Below are 21,299 nucleotides of genomic sequence, written 5' to 3'. Positions count from 1 at the left end.
TTTCTTCTTTATCTTCTTCCTTCCTTCTCCTTCTTCTTCTTCTTCTCTTCTTCTTCTTCTTCTTCTTCTTCTTCTTCTTCTTCTTCTTCTTCTTCTTCTTCTTCTTCTACTTCTACTTCTTCTTCCTCTTCCTCCTTCTCCTCCTCCCTCCTCCTCCTCCTCCTCCTTCTTCTTCTTCTTCTTTTCTTCTTCTTCTTTCTCCTTCTTCTTCTTTTTCTTCTTCCTCCTCCTCCTCCTTCTTCTTCTTCTTCTTCTTCTTCTTCTTCTTCTCTTCTTCTTCTTCTTCTTCTTCTTCTTCTTCTTTTTCCTCCTCCTCCTCCTCCTCCTCCTCATCCTCCTCCTCCTCCTTCCTCTTTTACTTTCTTCTTTATCTTCTTCTTCTCATCTTCCTTCTTCCTCCTTTAATCCTCCTCACAGCCCTTTTTCAGCTATCTCTCTCTTCTTATCATTTCCATTCTGATGATACATTTTCTTTTAAATTTTGTAATCTGTCTTTCCTCCCTACTCCCTGTTTTTCAAGCTCCTTCACTACCTTGTCCTTTCTTCCTTTATTATTTTCATACTTATCCTTATTTTCCTCTCCCTTCTTCTACTCCACTTCCTTTCTTCTCATTCTCCATTATTACCTTTTCTGATAATAATACTCCCACTGTATTTCCTCATCTACTTCATCCTTCTCAACTTGTCCTTGTCTTTCTCACTCCTTTTACCTCAACCTCATCATTCATTGCATCTCTTGTAGTTCTATTCTTCTACTTTCTCTAATCCAAAGCTTCTGATTCATTTTCTCTCGATTGTCTTCAGTTCTCTCTTCTTGATCAATGATCTTGTACTTGTGACTTTTTCCGTCGTCCTCTTATCATGTATCTCTCATACCTCCATCATTCTCTTTCTTCCTCCTTGCCTCTCCTTCCCTTGTTTCTTATTCCTTTTTCTCATTCATAACTCACTTAAAACTATCTCCTCTTGTCTCTTCCTTCCCACATTTCTATCTCACTTCTCGTTTCCTACACTCTCCTCTTCCTCGATCTGCTCCTTTTCCTCTCCTCATTGTCGCTCTTCTCTTACTCCTCTTGTCTTTTCCTTCCCATATTTCCATCTCACTTCTCGTTTTCTACACTCTCCTCTTCCTCAATCTGCTCCTCTTCCTCTCCTTATTGTCGCTCTTCTCTTACTCCTCTTGTCTTTTCCTTCCCATATTTCCATCTCACTTCTCGTTTTCTACACTCTCCTCCTCTTCTTCAATCTGCTCCTCTTCCTCTCCTTATTGTCGCTCTTCTCTTACTCCTCTTGTCTTTTCCTTCCCATATTTCCATCTCACTTCTCGTTTTCTACACTCTCCTCTTCCTCAATCTGCTCCTCTTCCTCTCCTTATTGTCGCTCTTCTCTTACTCCTCTTGTCTTTTCCTTCCCATATTTCCATCTCACTTCTCGTTTTCTACACTCTCCTCTTCCTCAATCTGCTCCTCTTCCTCTCCTTATTGTCGCTCTTCTCTTACTCCTCCTCCTTTTCATCCTTTTCCTGTCTCGTCGATATCATCATCACATCGTCATCAACTCATCATCATCATCATCATTATCGTCATCATCATCATCATCATCATCATCATCATCTTCTTCTCTCACTTCTTTTCATTATCCCATTTTCTTGAACTTATTCTACCTTTCTTCACAAGTTCAGCTCTTGTGTGAATTGCGCCTCATAAATTTCACATCATCCACTCGAGAAACGCTCAGCTCACTGAGTGAAGAGGTCCTCACTCTCGCTCTCACTCTCTCTCTCACTCACTGTCTTATACTCTGTTTCTATCTCCTTCTTTCTTCCTCCTTATACTCTGCTACAGTCTTTTATTTGTTTGGAAACTCTTTCTTTTGATCTTGTTCTCTGTGCCCCAGGGACTCGAGTCCATTCTTTCTCATGTTTCTTAGATATAAAATAAAAAGATGATAAAGAAGAAGAAGAAGAAATATTCATCTACTGTATTATCTTGTTGCACACAAACACAGAGCAAGCAACCTATCTTCATTTTATAACTATTATTCATAATATAAAGGATATCATTTCGTTTTTGTGTAGTTGAGAAGTTGATATTGTGGTAATTATTCATATTGAATGAAAAAGACTAAGAAATTGTCAAAAAACCACTGATTTATTGATAATTAGAAAATTAAATATACATTTAATACAATACAGTTTATACAAAATTTCTAATTATCAATAAATCAGTGGTTTTTTGACAATTTCTTAGTCTTTTTCATTCAATATCATTTCGTTATTTTATCTAATTAAATAGATTTATGTATCTTGGTTTAAGTGCAGTAGCATATACTTATATTTATTTTGACGTGACAACGTCTTATAAATAATTGGTTTGCCGGGAGACACTTCAAGAAACTGCGTTACGTTCCCACGTTCCAACGTTATGCGCTCATAATGAGAGCGAGTGAGAGCGTTCGTTTCGGTTCACGGTCGTCTGGAAAGAGCACGAATAGGAGCAGTGGCGAGCAATGCCGCACCAACTCGAAGGCATTCACCTGGAGAGAGAGTGAAACGGAGCAGTCAACCTGCGCAGGCGCCGCAAGCAATCTCCTGCGACTGCGCCACTAATTCAAAATGTCAAGTCAATGGTTGTCTCTCTCGCTCTTAGGTGGGCACGGGCTAACCATGCCCGAGTGGAAGGGACGCGTGCCTCTCACTCACTCTCATTGTGAGTTATTATTTCATCCTTCTTCCTACTATACGAATGAATATTCATAAAAATTATTTTACCACTCAAAGTCGTTGTCATGTAAAACTTTCGCCCGTATACCGACTTTACAGGCAACCATGCAATTTTTTTTGTAAAGCTTTTTTGTATTTTGTTTTTGGCAAATAAATTCATTCTTGAATTCTTGAAGAGAAGAAGAAGAAGAACGAGAAGAAGAAAAAGAAGAAGGAGAAGAAGTAAAAGAAGAAGAATCATTCATCTACTGTATTATCTGGTTGCACACAAACACAGAGCAAACAACCTATCTTCATTTTATAATTATTATTCATAATATAAAGGATATCATTTCGTTTTTGTGTAGTTGAGAAATTGATATTGTGGTAATTATTCATATTGAATGAAAAAGACTAAGAAATTGTCAAAAAACCACTGATTTATTGATAATTAGAAAATTAAATATTCCTTTTAATTTACAGTTTATACAAAATTTCTAATTATCAATAAATCAGTGGTTTTTTGACAATTTCTTAGTCTTTTTCATTCAATATCATTTCGTTATTATATCTAATTGAATAGATTTATGTATCTTGGTTTAAGTGCAGTAGCATATACTTATATTTATTTTTTGTGAAGCTTTTTTGTATTTTGTTTTTGGCAAATAAATTCATTCTTGAATTCTTGAAAAAAAGAAGAAAGAGAAGAAGAAGAAGGAGAAGAAGAATTATTCATCTACTGTATTATCTGGTTGCACACAAACACAGAGCGAGCATTGCTCTTCTACAACTTACAAATTCTAACATTGATAAATAAAAATTAAAATACGCCTATAACCATTATCGGTGAATGAAGAATCTATATGCAGAATTTCAAGTTAATCAGTTGAGTAGTTCAGACGTGATGACGCGTCACTCGTGAGTTTCCTATCCCGTAGATGTATAAGCCAATTCCTTCAGTTATAGGTTTGTGTAGATATGAGGCAAGATACATATTTGTTTCCACTTTCAAGTTGGCTGTTGTTCAGTTTTTCACAATTTACATGTTGATATGTACTCACTTTTCTTTTTAGGACTAGGTACTGAAGTTATTGAAACATAATAAAAGGGTACTTGATATATTTTGTTGTGTTTAGAAAATAAACACATTTAATCACAATATTAATCACAGAATATTACTGAATATTATTCATGAATATCACAGAATTATTACATTTAATCACAGAAAATTAACAAACTATTTAATCAAAATAAAATATGTCGAGTACCATTTATTCATTTTGTACGATAAGTACATTATCAAAATGATAGGGAGAGGAAAAATAAGGTAACCTTGTGCTATTCCTTTCCCAAATTTAGATAACACATAGTCCGAAATAGGTTGAGTCTTGTAGTTCTTCAATTCACAAAATTTTGTATTTATGCATGTGTATTTATGCCCTCTGTGGGTTGGGGGAGCTTTGAGTCGATCATCGTACTAAATAATTGGTTTTTGCCGGAGACACTTCAAGAAACTGCGTTACGTTCCCACGTTCCCGTTATGCGCTCATAATGAGAGCGAGTGAGAGCGTTCGTTTCGGTTCACGGTCGTCTGGAAAGAGCACGAATAGGAGCAGTGGCGAGCAATGCCGCACCAACTCGAAGGCATTCACCTGGAGAGAGAGTGAAACGGAGCAGTCAACCTGCGCAGGCGCGCAAGCAATCTCCTGCGACTGCGCCACTAATTCAAAATGTCAAGTCAATGGTTGTCTCTCTCGCTCTTAGGTGGGCACGGGCTAACCATGCCCGAGTGAAGGGACGCGTGCCTCTCACCACTCTCATTGTGAGTTATTATTTCATCCTTCTTCCTACTATACGAATGAATATTAATTAAAATTATTTTACCACTCAAAGTCGTTGTCATGTAAAACTTTCGCCCGTATACCGACTTTACAGGCAACCATGCAATTTTTTTTGTAAAGCTTTTTGTATTTTGTTTTTGGCAAATAAATTCATTCTTGAATTCTTGAAGAGAAGAAGAAGAAAACGAGAAGAAAAAAAGAAGAAGGAGAAGAAGTAAAAGAAGAAGAATCATTCATCTACTGTATTATCTGGTTGCACACAAACACAGAGCAAGCAACGCTCTTCTACAACTTACAAATTCTAACATTGATAAATAAAAATTAAAATACGCTTATAATCTTTATAGGTGAATCAAGAATCTTTTTGAAAAATTTCAAGTCTATCAGATCAGTAGTTCAAACGTTATGACGCGTCTCTCGTGAGTTTCCTATCCCGTAGATGTATAAGCCAATTCCTTCAGTTATAGGTTTGTGTAGATACGAGGCAAGATACATATTTGTTTCCACTTTCAAGTTGGATTTGTTCAGTTTTTCACAATTTACATGTTGATATGTACTCACTTTTCTTTTTAGGACTAGGTACTGAAGCTATTGAACACTATAAAAGGGTACTTGTTATATTTTGTTGTGTTTAGAAAATAAACACATTTAATCACAATATTAATCACAGAATATTACTGAATTATTATTCATGAATATCACAAAATTATTACATTTAATCACAGAAAATAAACACACTATTTAATCACAATAAAATATGTCAAGTACCATTTATTCATTTGTACGATAAGTACATCATCAAAATGATGGGGAGAGAAAAAATAAGATAACCTTGTGCTATTTCTTTCCCAAATTTAGATAAAATTTAATCACATTATCTATTTAATCACAATAAAATATGTCAAGTACCATTTATTCATTTGTACGATAAGTACATCATCAAATGATGGGGAGAGAAAAATAAGATAACCTTGTGCTATTTCTTTCCCAAATTTAGATAAAATTTAATCACATTATCTATTTAATCACAATAAAATATGTCAAGTACCATTTATTTATTTGTACGATAAGTACATTATCAAAATTATAGGGAGAGAAAAAATAAGGTAACCTTGTGCTATTTCTTTCCCAAATTTAGATAGGGTTACACATAGTCTGAAATAGGTTGAGTCTTGTAGTTCTTCAATTCACAAAATTTTGTGTTTATGTATGTGTATTTATGCCCCCTGTGGCTTGGGGGAGCTTTGAGTCGATCATCGAAGTCAAGAATGGGTTGAAAACCAGAATTCACCCACAGTATCCATGCTTGTCGTAGGAGGCGACTAAAATGGACCTCAAGGCAACTCCAGAAGTTGCCTTGCCTTCCAACCCACGGGATCTGCCCCATCAGGGCAGTTTCGGTGGGCCAAAAAGAAAAACCCAAGAGACCAGAGATAGGTGAAACTCCAGGCACAAGTGGGGGTCAAGATGCTGAGTCGAGGGTGGCCGGGCGCCGAGCGCCCTAGAAGCAGTTTGGCGTCCCCTCTCTCAGCGGAAGGACCTACAAAAAGGCATGGAGTGGAACGCACGTAGGTCACAAGTTTGTGGGTGGAGAGGCTAAGACTCACCACTGCTCAAAGAAGGGCGGTCATTTAGGCAAACCTTCTTGGGAGAGGTGAGGCTTTTGACCCTGCGAAGTTTCGGAGGGGCAAAAAGAAAAAAACCCAAGAGACCAGTGATGATGGGTGCAGAATATGGGTCAAGAGGCTGAGTCAAGGGTGGCCGGCGCCCTAGAGGCAGTTTGGCGTCCCCTCTCTCAGCGGAAGGACCTACAAAGAAGGCCAGGAGTGGAACTTACGTAGGTCACGAGGACTAATCAGTCTGAAGAGACTATCACACTGGATTGATACAAGTATTGCAACCAGGTGATGAATGGAATGCTAGTATAGGGAAGAACTCCTGGTTCTTGTAAAGGATATAGGTATTGGTTTGTCTAACTAACATACTACTTGGGAACACAATAAGCTTCGGTGGGGTTCTTTGAACCTTTGGATCCTTGAATCCGTCCCTTCAAAAACAATAAACAATGTGTGTTTATGATGAATGTTGATATGTTGTTTCACTTTTTAATAGTGTCGTTTGTGTGGTTGCAGACATGAGGCAAAGGACATAATCAGGAACGCAGTGAATGCGTCTGAGGATGACGTGGTGATATTCGCAGGTCACGGCTGCACGGCGGCTGTACACAAGTTGATTCACTCGCTGGCACTCGCCGAGCCGCCCATTGTGTTCGTCGGTCCATGCGAGCATCACAGCAACCTCCTGCCTTGGCGAGAGATTCAGGCTAAGGTGAGGCTCAATCTAGGATAGTGACATTGGTAAAAGGGAAGGGTCTTGTTTGTCAAGATCAAGTAGGCCTACTGAAACAAATAAGAAGTTTAGTTGTTTAGTCTCACGGCATCAAGTCCGTAAATTTCCGCAGTCGACGACGGCAAGCATTGTTGACATTCATATTGTTCAAATTTCAAGAATGCTAAAACAGCTGATCAAATAACTTTTTCCTCCACCTACTGTCAAAAGTACTTACTTTACTCCCTGAAACATGATACTAAACTGTCACTTTTTCGCTCTCGGTACTAAAAACAGAAAAACTCCCCAGGGAGTAAAAGTGACTCCATTTAAATAACATGGGAAGCATCTCTATTTTAAAAACGTACATTTGGAATAGGTCAGAAGGTCTAGGCTCAGATGAGGAAGCATATAGAGTAGTCATTAAACCAACTAAATTCAATACATCAACCAGACATTTGATCGATATATAAAATTTATGTTTGTATGCTGAAATTATTATTACAAACTTCATATCACTATACTAAAAAAAATGTATATATTTTTTTCTTTTATTCCATGTTATTCAAAATATCAGCCAACGAATATTACTTATTAACTAATCAAATTTGTAACGGGAACTTCATCATCGCTGTAGTTTTGGCTGTCATTGTTGTTACAACTTTAGCCGACAGATAGGGCTGTCGGAGGAGAACTGTGATTACAAGCCAGCTGTTTCTGTTTACTTTTTAGATTATGTTGTAACACATTGTTTGGTCACATACGTTTTTAAAAATTATTTTATTAGCAGTTTTTATAAAAATGTAGGTGGAGGAAAAATGTTGTGTATATCACGAGTGAAAAATGTTTTTTCTCCCTCAGGAAAATTATTGTTGCCCTCGGCTTCGCCTCGGGCTTCAAACTTTTCCCTCAGGGAGAAAAAACAGCACTTTTCACTCTAGATATACAAATAACTATTCATTATTTGTGTTTATTATTCAAGAATCAAAAATTTCTAATAATATCAACATATTGCCATTTGTATGTATAAAAAAGTATAAACTCAACTTCCCCCATTAAAACATGATTGAACATAATATTTTAGGTTATGTAGTCAAATTGAAATCTACCCAATGTGAGATCCTCACCATGTTGTGGTCGACGACGGCATTTACGCACAAACGAAAAGCCAGCTTTAGTTGCGGGCTAAGAAAAAAAATTATACTTTCCTTCTTAATTTTTATTAAATTTTAAATTAATAAGACTATTTGAATTAAATAATTTAAATTAATTGAATTTTTTACCCTTAAAAACCAAAATAACCATAAATCTAAATATACACTGTCAGCTACACCGTTGCACACTTTAGTGAGGTCCACGTTATAATGGCAGTGGAGGAAGATAGGAGTAAAACGTTGCCGATCCTCTGTCTTGTCAATGCCTTCTATAGACGGTAGCTGATACAGGTTTATTGATGTAATATTAAAGATGCGTTCACACCAGAGTTATAACAAAATGTTAATAGCTTTATCTTTATAAATTCTATTAGATTGAACGGAACTTGACAAACACATATCATGTGTATAATAATGAGTTATGTTCAATCTAATAGAATCTATAAAGATTAAGTTATTAACGTTGGTGTAAACAATAAATTTGGTGTAAACGACGCTTAACAACTGTTCATTCTAGTTTGAAATAATCAATCATATTTTATTAAGCAAGAAATTATATTTTTCAATAATTTCATAATTAAGATGAAATATTTTGTCAATTAATTATTGGGAGAACAACGTTACCGATCCTCTGTCTTGTCAATAGACGGTAGCTGATACAGGTTTATTGATGTAATATTAACTGTTCATTCTTGTTTATACTAATCAATTATATTTTATTAAGCAAGAAATTATTTTTCTCAATAATGAATTTACATAGTCAAGATGGAATATTTTGTTAATTGATTATTAATTCTACATTGTTAAAAGACGATCTGGCAACTGAGCAAAGCGAGAAAGAGATAGCGCTATTCGTTTTGTTGAATGATAGACAAGGATAGCAATACCATTGCTAATCAAACACTGCCATTATAACGTGGACCTCACTATAGGCTACTTATAGTACAAAAAATCTATTTGTATGAAACTTCAACTCGCGCTAAATATTAATTTCTTCACTGTACATGAATCTTTTCAATAAATAAATTTAAATTACCTTCAGACACTTTCTACATGATGATCCTTTGCAATTTATACATGTGCCATTAAATAGGTGCAACCTTTTGCAATAGCACATGATATGTTATGAAACTATCAACTTACGCCAACATAAAAACAAATACATTCGCTACCAAGAAATTGTAATTGTAGTTATGTGACATAACTCTTGTAGGACATGAGATGAATTTCAAGCAGCTTCAGTTCCGCCTATTATGACCTTGGCATACTTCTAAGCGTGTATGAATGGAAGTATTTTAAAATCTCTCTTCAATTATATTCATGGGTTCATTTGAATACAAATAATTGATGCTTTTTGAATTGAAGGTTCAAATTTTCATGAAGTAAAACAACAAAGTTTCATTGCTAGTTGTAATTTTGATACCGTATAGAATGGGAAATTAAACCTGAATTGAAAATTGTATTATTTTATTTTTCAATATTCAAGTTGCTGACATTATGAATTTCTCATATTTTCAAGAGTAGCTCTTCGAGATGAACATGGCTGCAATTGTTAGAATAGATAAAAATACTTGCTAATCGTTTTCAAAACCAATTTTCATGCAATACCATTTGAAAGTATGACGTGAGTCGAAACATTCTCACCTATAATAGATGAAGGAAAGAAGTGGCTTTAACACGGATAGGAAATTCACGAATGACGCATTATCACGTCTGAACTACTGGATTGATAAACTTTAAATTTTGCAATTACCAAGGATGGAGGCCTATTTCAAATTCTTCAAGATTTCAGAATAATATTTCATGAAACTAAATACTTTGAAATTAGTTGAGTTGTGTTAATATTTCATGATATTTCATGTTGATTTAATTATTTATACTTTGATAGATACAATATAATTCTCAACTATGAATGATTGGGGAAGGAACAACAGGCTTAAAGCCCAAAACTGTTCCTTCCCCAAATTTAGATAGAAATTGTCCAAAAATAGGTTATGTTTACACTTCACGATTTTTGTCTAATTTTGAGTCCAAAATATTTATAAACTAGGAATTTAGAATTTAGGAAATTTGAAAACCAAATTAAATAAGAATACTTTACTAAATCTTCACCACTTGCTGAAAAATACTGTTATTATAATCGAAAATTTTAAAACGTGAAGAACTCAAACTTACTCCTAAAACAATCTTGAAAGATTGTAATAATTAAATTTAATATTGTCCAAAATTTGATTACATTAGTTTTGAATTTAATTGAGAGGAAAAGCTAGCAGTTTTAGACATGATTTATTCCCAGACGTTTGGCAAGTTTGAATCGATAAATCAAAATAAATCATTATAGCTTGTTGTATATTGCAAAAACTTCTAAGAGATTTATGAGTCGGTAAATCAAAACAAATCATTTTTATTGTCAAGGTTTCCATAAAACGTCATTCATAATTTGTAAAAATGTATGAATGGATAAATAAATGTATTCAGCAGAGCTACTATATCCATATAAAGTGCTTTAAAATTTCAAGTCATTTTTCTTCGCGGTCGTGGGATAAATAATGTTATCTCGGTTGTCCTAGTTAGATTAGATCCATTCATATTTCCTGCATCAGAGTCAACAATATTAGCTTTGAAGAAGATATTCATTCAAAGGTCATGAATGACTCTATTCTTCATTGTGATTCTTATTTCTATTCAAAGTTCTAGAAGGCTATATTGTGATAATTTATGAATTACCGTATTTTTCATGCGATTAGAAACTATTAATATATTCCCAAGTTCCTCTTTGTATCAGCAAATTTTTCACAGCATTAGTCAGTGAAAATTAATATTTCATATAAGCTTAGTAAGTTCATATAAATTTTTCGCATACTACCATTCTATGTAGGCCTACAGCATCATTGAACAAAACCTAACTTAACAAAGATATTATGGAGCTGCTGCATACAGATATGTTGGTATTGCGTTCAAGATGCGATGCACAGTTTTAAACAGCATTGAAGGTCGAGCTTTTTATCAGTTACTTAACGATAGCAAATTATAATCTCACACTTGGAATGCTTTTACAGTGCATCTATGTGTTACAACAGTAACAGGCCTTAGTTATATTACATTGAGCATTGCATATTGCAGTTGCTTATTATTCACATTTCATCCAGCACTGTATTTCCATTTTTATAACAGAGAATATTGTTGGATTATTGGAGATATCATACAGAAATATCTTATGATTAATCATCACATTCTGAATGAGAATCCTATTATATTAAGCGAGCAATTTCTATATATATTTAAATCTGGTTATTTTTATATCTAGTTATTTTTTTTATCTGGTTATTTATGTTCAACGGATCTCGAAAACGGCTATAACGATTTTTACGAAATTTGGAACATAGTAGATTTATGATATAAAAATTCGATTGTACTAGGTCTCATTCTTTGGAAAACTCGCTGAACGACATTAAAAGGATAATTCATCCTTGGAAAACAGATGATAATTTCGTCGTCTCTCGATAACAGAAGATGCGTGTGCCTGTGTGGGAGAGAGACAGAATTATTTCCAGTTGTGTGTAATCATAATCAATCAGCGAGAAATTTTATCTAGCCAGACAATTTTTAATCGATTTGATCAACATAATCCGATTTGTTGACATGACATGATAATCCTCCTAAACTAGATTATATCATAATTTTCAAAGTTGATCATTATTTGACAATTTCAAGGGATTAGTGAGTGTTATTTTGTTATTAAATTTGGTTTGTATATCATCTAAATTATAATTTTTTTTTTTGTTTTCAAATGTTTGAACAGAAAATTGAACCTGAATTGTATGGAACATACAAGTGTAAAAGTGTATGGAACATAACCTACTTTTTGGACTATTTATAGTGTATAAATCAAAATTCGGGAAAGAAACAGTTTTGGGCTGTGCCTGTTAGTACTTCCCCAATCATTTTAAAGATGTGTTCGGTTTATCAAAATTCAATAAATAAATAACGAGCGAAGCTCGGTGCCCCGATATTATGTTTGAAACTAGTGTGAAGGTCAACAGAATGAATAAAAAGAGAAGGGAGAACTAATAATAATAATAATAATAATGTATTTACCAAAAAACAAAATACAAAAAATCTTTACAAAAAATGAATAAGTATATGCTACTGCACTGAACTAAAATACATACATAAAAATTGAGGAAATGTTAAATTTATTTAATTCTCAATTAAAATATTTGGGCACCGAGCTTCGCTCGTTATTTATTTATTGACTTTTGACAAACCAAACACAATTCTTTAAAATGCTTGGGGAAGTACTAACAGCACAGTCCAAAACTGCTTCTTTCCCGAATTTTGATTTACACAGATGATTTCGATCAAATGATCATTTCAAAAAGATGGATCTACTAGAATTAATTAGGATTGAAACTAACCCGGCTTTTTGCAACCGGCGTTAAGTACCTGACTGAATGATTACAAAAGTTCAACAGCTGAGTCATAATTTTGACACAGTCCCACACACATGAACTCGCTCACTCACTTCCATCATCAACAGACGACGAAATAATAATTATCAGCTGTTTTTCCAAGGATGAATAATAATTATCCTTTTAATGTCATTCAGCAAGTTTTCTCAGGGATCAGACCTAGTGCAATCGAATTTTTATATTATAAACCTATGTTCTGAATTTCGTGAGAATCGTTAGAGTCGTTTTCGAGATCCGGTAAAATACAGACATATAAACATCTAAACATATAAATAGAAATTGCTCGTTTAATAGTATAGGATAGCTGAGATAGCTTTGGGTTTATGCTGTTGACTCTCTACCAATCATTCATTTGATGTTATCATAAAGAGAATAGAGTGTTGTGTAAATGTGAAAATGAATTTGTGTAAATAAAATTTAATTGAATGACTGAAACACATGAAAGCTGTTGTTAGTTTCAGCTGAATAATAATTATTAAAACCTCTTAATTAAACCCTGTAACACAAAACCCTGTTACACCCTCAGCACATGAAACCTGTAGTTAGTTTAAGCTGAATAATAATTATTGAAACCTGTTTATTATTATTGAAACCTGTTGTTAGTTTCAGCTGAATAATAATTATGTTTGAATTTTTTCCCAGGTTGTGCGAATATCAGAAACGAAGGAAGGCTTCCTAGACTTGGTTGACCTTGAGAATCAGCTGCAGCTGCACCGTCAGCTGGAGGGCGCAGATCGTCAGCTGATCGGCTGTTTTTCAGCTGCCTCCAACATAACTGGTATTCTGGCAGACGATGTGGCCACCACGCTCCTACTGCACCAGTACAATGCACTTGCCTTCTGGGACTATGCAACTGCAGGTAATGCAAATGGATGCACTTCTGGGACATGATATGAAATGCACTTGAATTCAACCTGTGACATACTACGAAATGCACTTCTATGACATGATAGATATACAGAGTGTTCTGAAAAAAGATGCCCATACGTCACGGCGTGATTCCTCTCATCGAAAGAAGAGAAAAAGTAATAATTAACATAGGTCCGAAAATACTTGGTTACCAAGTTATACAGGATGGAAGATTTCAGTTCACCTGACGAAACGAAGCCCTACGGATATTTGTTGGCTGTTAATTAAGATGTACAATTTAGCGTAATTTATGTTAAATAAACTGAAAAATTGAATAAAACCGTATCAAGACCGGTAGCTACAGTAATTTTTAAGATATGTGACGAAATACGCGAAACTTGATTTACTATGTTAAATGTACAATAAACACAAAATATGTTTTTACAGAGCTTGTAGAAAATTTAATTTCGAAGAGAAAGATGTAGAATAAGTCTATAATAGACAAGCGAAACCTTGAAAAAGTAACCCTTAATTACATACAAAATACATGAAAAATTGACAAAATCTGTTAAGCTCTCTATTTTTCATGCGATTTGTATGAAATTAAGGATTATTTTTTCAAGGTTGCGTTTGTCTATTATAGACTTATTCTACATCTTTCTCTTCGAAATTAAATTTCATTAAATTTGTATGATAGCCTGGAGCACTTGAATTATATGTTTCAAATCACGAGATGATTGTTCCATAATATGATGGGTGTGTCTTCATGAGACCTATGTGAAGTCAGTCAGTTTGGTGTAAGGGTAAGCATCCCTGACCGGCAATTAGGAGGTACTGGGTTCGACTGGGCTGACAAATAATTTTTGAATTGTAGCGCTCATCGAATTTCCATCTAGCTGTTAAACCTGTTGTCAATATTTGCAGTAGCAGAAGTCTTCGGGGTGATTTACAGCATTTAATTGGGATTTTCGTTTAATAATAATAACCTATGTGAAAGTTTCATTAAGTGTAGATACTATGCTATATTGTCAGATTCTAGCCCAGTTTCTAGGTCACTTATCAAATCTAATAAACCATTTAACCTATAGATTTAATTATCCGTAAAATTTAATAAGTGTCTTAGGAACCGTGCTTTTAAGAAAATATCTAAGAAACAGGCCTCTTTATCGCAAACAAGTAGGCCCAAAACTAAACTAAAACTACAGATGGGAATTACTTGGATATTGCAATTATTCAAATGCTAATGAATTAATTATTATTATTAAACGAAAATCCAAATTAAAATCTGTAATTCACCCCGAAGACTTCTGCTACTGTAAATATTGACTACAGGGTAAACAGCTAGATGAAAATTCGATGAGCGCTACTATTCAAAAATTATTTATCAGCTCGGGAATGACAAATTTGTTCCCGGGCTGACAAATAATTTTTGAATAGTAGCGATCATCGAATTTCCATCTAGCTGTTTACCCTGTGGTCAATATTTGCAGTAGCAGAAGTCTTTGGGGTGAATTACAGCATTTAATTTGGATTTTCGTTTAATAATAATAATAATTAAACTAAAACTAATTATTTTAATGAATAATTGTGTATCTTGAATCAATGAATGATAAATGAATTATAATTCTCTGAACAAACAATACAAAACATCAATCCTTCTAGAATGTTTGTCTATGTTTGTCTCGTTTACTCTATTTCTATGTTTGTCTACAAACTTGTATGAATAACATAGGATTGTTTTGTTGTTTCCAGCACCCTATGTGCAACTGGACATGAACCCAATTCTGCCAGGTATGGACGAGAAGTCGGTCCACAAAGACGCCATTTTCTTTTCGGGGCATAAGTTTGTGGGAGGTGTTCAGACCCCCGGGGTGTTGGTTGCCAAAAAGGAACTCTTCAAAAACCCTGTACCCAACGGCTGTGGCGGTGGTACTGTGTTTTTTGTCAGGTAAATATTTATTTATTTATTTATTTATTTATTTATTGGAGAGAGTGAACAATACAGTAGTCCGAAAAGAAATAACAGGCTACTGCCCAAAACTTCTTCAATTTCCTAATTTTGTGTCAAATTGTCCAAATATTATAGGTTATGTCCATTTCAATTTATACACTAAATCATCAATCTGAATATACAAATCAGAATAAAACATACAATTTTGAATTTAGATAGATTGAACTATATATACAGGGTCATCATAAAAAAATGGCGCGGTTTCGAACATTGTTTAAAGAAAAACCAAATTATTTACAGTTAATGTTTTTTATTCACCTAATTTGTCGTCTGAAACAGTTTTTTTACATGATTAATAACTTTCAATAAGTGCGCCCTTAGTCGCTCAACAAATGTCCAAACGATAATAAATTTCTCTCTTAACATTCGATAACATTTCTTCGATTATGGTTGTCATTGGTTCTTTAATCCTGTTTTAAAGTGGTTCAGTTCGCGATTTCTTGTGAATAAACAATGTTTTTGATGTAAATTTACAAGAAAAAATCTACCTGAACCACTTAAAAACAGGATTAATTAAGCAACGACAACCATAACCAATGAAATGTTAGCGAATGTTTGGAGAGAAATTGATTATCGTTTGGATATTTTGTCGAACGACTAAAGGCGCACAATGTGGCGCACAATATGTCATATTTAAATTTATCAATTATGTAAAAAACTGCCTGAGACGACAAATTAGATGAATAAACAACATCAACTGTAAGTAATTTGGTTTTTCTTTAAACCATGTTCGAAACCGCACCATTCTTTTATGATAACTCTGTATTTTCCTTTACAATAAATTACGTACTGTCGACTTCAATCTTATAGACTTGTCAGATTAAGAAACTAGTTTTACATCATTTTAATAGAACTGGTTGTGAATAGACATTCTTTATTCACTACATTTGAGGAAATTATTTATTCCTATCCTGCTTCCTCATTTTCAAGAGATGAATTGTGTTTCAATTTATATTGACGGTATCACTTCTCAAAACTATTGAGATCGAACGTGAATCAGGATCAATTTCTCTGAAAGCTATTCAATAAACAGACGTTTGCTTTAACTTTGAGTGTTCTCATGCAAATAGGACCTCAACCACCTTAATCTCTGCTGAGAAATGCATGATTTCATTATGTTGTATTTATGACGATTTCATCTTGTTTTATTATACAGGGTCTTGTTCTATTATACAGGTTTCGTACAATTAAAAAAATGTAATCTATCAAATTAAAGATCAAATTTTGCAATTTACAGTAAATTACATAGATTACTCATAAAGACTTTCTATTTGAAGATTATGTCATCCAAATGTTATCCGTTACTTTTCTCACACTCACTTAACCTAATTCTAAAATTTGCCATTGTTCGCTCAATCATCACTCGTGGAATTGCTTCAATTTCTCGTTGAATGACTTCCTTTAGTTATGTTCTATTATACAGGTCTTGTTCTATTATACAGGTTTCGTACAATTAATAAAAATGTAATCTATTAAATTAAAGATCAAATTTTGCAATTTACAGTAAATTACATAGATTACTCATAAAAACTTTTTATTTGAAGATTATGTCATCCAAATGTTTTCCGTTATTTTTCTCACACTCACTTAACCTAATTCTAAAATTTGCCATTGTTCGCTCAATCATCACTTGTGGAATTGCTTCAATTTCTCGTTGAATGACTCCCTTTAGTTCTGTGGATTATTGGCTGCCCAATAACGGAACTTTTGTTTATTCACAAATCCTAACAAATGAAAATGTGCCTCGTCACTTGAAAGAATAACGGAATCGAACGTGACCTTGTCATCAAGGTCTTTGCATGCAGTATTTTATTTCGTGCATTAATTATGGTGTATTTTTGTAAAACAGTGTAGCTGTGCTAGATTGCATTTCATCATCCTGTAATGATAATTAATACAATTAGTATTATCAGCAAATTTCATATTTATTCGATTAAAAAGTTGTCTTAAGTATTGTTTTATTATTCTTATTTGCTATCTTTTTTTTAGTTTTGTGCGCTGTACTGTTGTTGTAAATTGGTTGCGAAATAAATAATCTTAATCTTAATCCTGGTGGACATTTTCGAGAATGATCTCACAAGCGGCTTTGCGATGTGCCCAATCATTTGCATTCGGTTTTTGCACTAACATTATCTTATACGGATGGAATTTCTGGACGGAATGAAGAATTCGTCGTGCACTTCAAACGGAAATGGGTAGCGCGACAGCCTGTATCGCTGCTAAACGTCGTGGAGACCGTGTAAAGGTGCGTACAGACTTTCGCTCTGCTCCGCAACCGAACGTCACTCCAGCAGAGCGATTGATGATCGACCGGCGAGCAAGAGTGTTTCGACCGGGGAACGCGAGAAGATCTAACATCTTCCGTAACGTTCATGATTGGTGCGGGGGCGGAGCGACTGTGGCTCGATGGAGGAACGAGGGCGGTACGAGGGCGGAGCGTGCTCGGTGCGGGTTGGAAGCGCGTATATGTGTACGCAGCTTAACAGCTACTCCTTCTGCATTAATGTTTTCAGGCGTTCTCACAGTCCGTTTTTGTCCGGTTGGTTTCGTTTTTATAAAGCAGACGACGTGTTCCTAAAATTCTTTACCCACTACAAGATAGTACGGTATTCCTACTGGGAACAGGCGTGGGTCGATTTAAATTGAAATGTCTGCGAAAAAAACGCTGTGTTAAAATAACAGTCATTATTTCTAAAATAAGGTTCAATCACAAACGCTCGATGTTCACTTGACCACGACATACTGGCTACTGAAAAGGCAAGAATAGACCTGTCTATGTACAACATTCCTGCCTTTTCAATGACAGTAGTGCCAACATAACAATTACTACATAATCGTCAGCTTAATATGCCGGTTCCTGTATAACTATATTTACTACTGATGTGATATATTTACTACTGAACATCACTTACAATACCTTCAAATATATAGTCTTGTAGTTGAATTTCTGACATATTGTCTATAGTAGCCCAAATACTTTCTCAACTTACTTATTGTGAATTATCATATTAATTATTGTATAAATATAATGATAAATAAAGAATTATCTGATTTGATTTGATTCAACTAATGTTGTAATGATTGTTGGTGATTTCAGAATGGTGTTGTCTCATCTACGCAACATCCCCGAGGTGCTAGTGCTCGGGAACAGTTCGCTGCACACGGCGCGCCGACTGGCCGTGTTCGCACTGATGGTGCGTCACCCGCGCGGCACTTTCCTACACCACAACTTTGTGTGTGCCGTGCTCAACGATGTGTTCGGGGTGCAGGCGCGCGGCGGGTGCGCATGCGCCGGGCCCTATGCGCAGGACCTTATGGGCATCGACCAGCAGCTGGCCGCTCAGTTCGAGCAGGTGCTCATGGAGGATGAGTGAGTCACAAGTCTTTCAATCAATCAATAATTTTATTTTTAATTCAATACAAAAGAAAACTAAATACAAGAACAATAGTACAATCAAAAAACAGATTTCTAATAATCATATAAAAGAACTGGTTCATTACTTTACTTTACTCCACGTCATATGAAACTGAATCTAGGAAACAACGCTCCCGCAGTATATGACACGTCAAAGTATAAATAATGTAATATATTACTAATATTCTTCATCTATAAAACACAACAGACTAGAGAACACACCAGATTTCTCACAACAAACATTAAGCAAAAATCAACTAACAATGAAGTCTGCTAATTTGTATAGGCACAATACAATAAGGCTCAACTCACACTTATGCAACTCAGGTCGAGAAGAGACTTGACTCTAGACGAGAGATGTGTTTTCAAATGGTGACGTCGCGGAGACAAGAATCGAGTCTCATCTCTATAATAATTTATAGCATAATCTTATAATTTCAATAGCCTTCTTATAATCGTCTATACTCTCATCTTCTTTAATGCCTATTTCCTATTCTGTAATGGCTATCTTCGGATAGGTATCTTTTGTAGGAATAATAGTGATATATTATGGTTGTATCTAAAAATAGTTTTATAATAATAGTTCTCAACTATCGGTTGTGATTGTATCTGGTATAGTTCCTCTTACTCACACGAATTAGTTGAGCCATTTTACCATGAGCAAAAGGTGAAAAGCTGCTCCAGACTGGACACACCTTTTTTGAAGCATTTGCTTCAAAAGTTGAGCAAATGCTCTAGTTTATTCATACAATTTTGAGCATAAGATTTACTTTCGAGCAAATGCTCAACCTATTTTTTTGACGAGCATGAGCAAAAGGTTTTGCTCACGATTATTCATAGAAAATGAAGCATATGCTTCTCTTAATAAGGCCGATTTGTTTGCTCAATGAAGCATAATGCTTCATGCATAATGTTTGAACAATGAAGCATATGCTTCATTTTATAGAAGTATAAGTAAATGCTCAACTTTATTTAATGGCCCTTTTAATGTGTATATGTGCAAGTGTAAGTTAAATCATGCACGATCCGAAAAAAATTTGAAAAATGCCATTGAAACACGTTGTGACTTGCATGTAGCTGCTCACACTCAACGCAACCAGAACATGCATGCTTTCAGTTTGAGTGTTCCTTTTGCTCTTCCCAGATTTTGTGTCTCATCTGTAAGCTTGGTCATGTAAAAGCAAGCTCGCACTATAGTGAGGTCCACGTTATAATGGCAGTGTTTGATCAACAGTGATGTTGCCATCCTTGTCTATCATTCAACAAAGCGGATAGCGCTATCTCTTTCTAGCTTTGCTCTGTTGCCAGATTGTCTTTCTACAATTTCAGAATTAATAATTCATTGACAAAATCAATCAAAATTTAATCAATTATTATTGTTTACGATTACTTCAATGATTATTTGTATTCTTTCATATTAATTGTATATTTCTTAATTTTTTTATCTTCTTGTATTTCAAATTTTATAATGTGTTGAAAATATTGTATTGTGTGAAGGAGGCAAAATGGATTCATCCTGTTGTCTCCATTAATAAAATTATTATTATTATTTAAAATGTTTCATCTTAATTATGAAAATTCATTATGAAATTATTGAAAAATATAATTTCTTGCTTGATAAAATTAATTGATCACTTTAAACGAGAATGAACACTTAATATTACATCAATAAACCTATATATCAACTACCATATATAGAAGGCATTGACTAGACAGAGGATCGGCAACGTTGTTCTTATATCTTTATCCACTGCTATTATAACGTGGACCTCACTATAGCACATATACGCATCGAATGTGTTCACATACTAGGGTTTTGATGATGTTCTGAATAAATTGGCAAAATTATAATGTATCCAGTGCAACAGGAACTTGACGTAGGCCTGTTGTAGTTGTCCACCCGGGCTGGTTGTTGATCAATCTCCTAAGACGGCCGTGTTATCAAAGAAAATAAAAAGCTACTACACCTTTTCCAATTGTATTTGAGAAAGTATCAATTGTATTTGAGAATATTACTTGTTATTGAGAGAATGTCAGATGTAGATGAGAATAGTCAATTGTATTTGGGAAGTCATCACATGTAATTGAGAGTAGTGAATCGTATTTGAGAAACCGTCAAATGTAAATGAGAAAATATCAATTGAAGGTGAGAAAATTTTCCAATTGACATGTCGTGACTCTTCTGTAGCCTACAGTACAGGTTTGATTTGAGCAGGAGAGGATACTGTACTACGTGCACAGTATTCCAATTACTACCATAGGCTTTGCATGGTGGTAGTAATAAATTTAAATTAATATTAACAAATTAATAAAAACAATATAAAACGTGTAGTAGTATCCTTATATTAAAACATTGAAAAAGTAGCCCATATAAGTGAAGTTATTTTATTAACAAATTAATACCTTCAATGGTGAAAGTATTTCCCCTGTACTGTTTACGAATGATTTATGAGTATCATTTCTATGTATGTATTGGCAACGTGGCTTTTGTCTCCAAACATTTTGTGAAATATTGCACTTGATGAAGA

General features: G+C 34.5%; 1 protein-coding gene across 1 annotated transcript in view; it reads left to right on the top strand.

The window, feature by feature from the left end:
• Nucleotides 1–21,299, top strand: part of LOC111063429 — a 182,114-nt gene that overhangs the window by 117,317 nt on the left and 43,498 nt on the right. Inside the window, 4 exon segments of the mRNA XM_039438566.1 lie at nt 6,675–6,870; nt 13,139–13,355; nt 15,098–15,293; nt 18,454–18,726. Coding sequence (XP_039294500.1) covers nt 6,675–6,870; nt 13,139–13,355; nt 15,098–15,293; nt 18,454–18,726 — 882 coding nt within the window.

Source organism: Nilaparvata lugens, chromosome 12, assembly GCF_014356525.2.
Source record: "Nilaparvata lugens isolate BPH chromosome 12, ASM1435652v1, whole genome shotgun sequence".
In the NCBI taxonomy this organism is placed as follows: Eukaryota; Metazoa; Arthropoda; class Insecta; order Hemiptera; family Delphacidae; genus Nilaparvata; species Nilaparvata lugens.
Note: the sequence above shows the minus strand (reverse complement) of the source record. Positions and strands in the feature narration are given on the sequence as shown.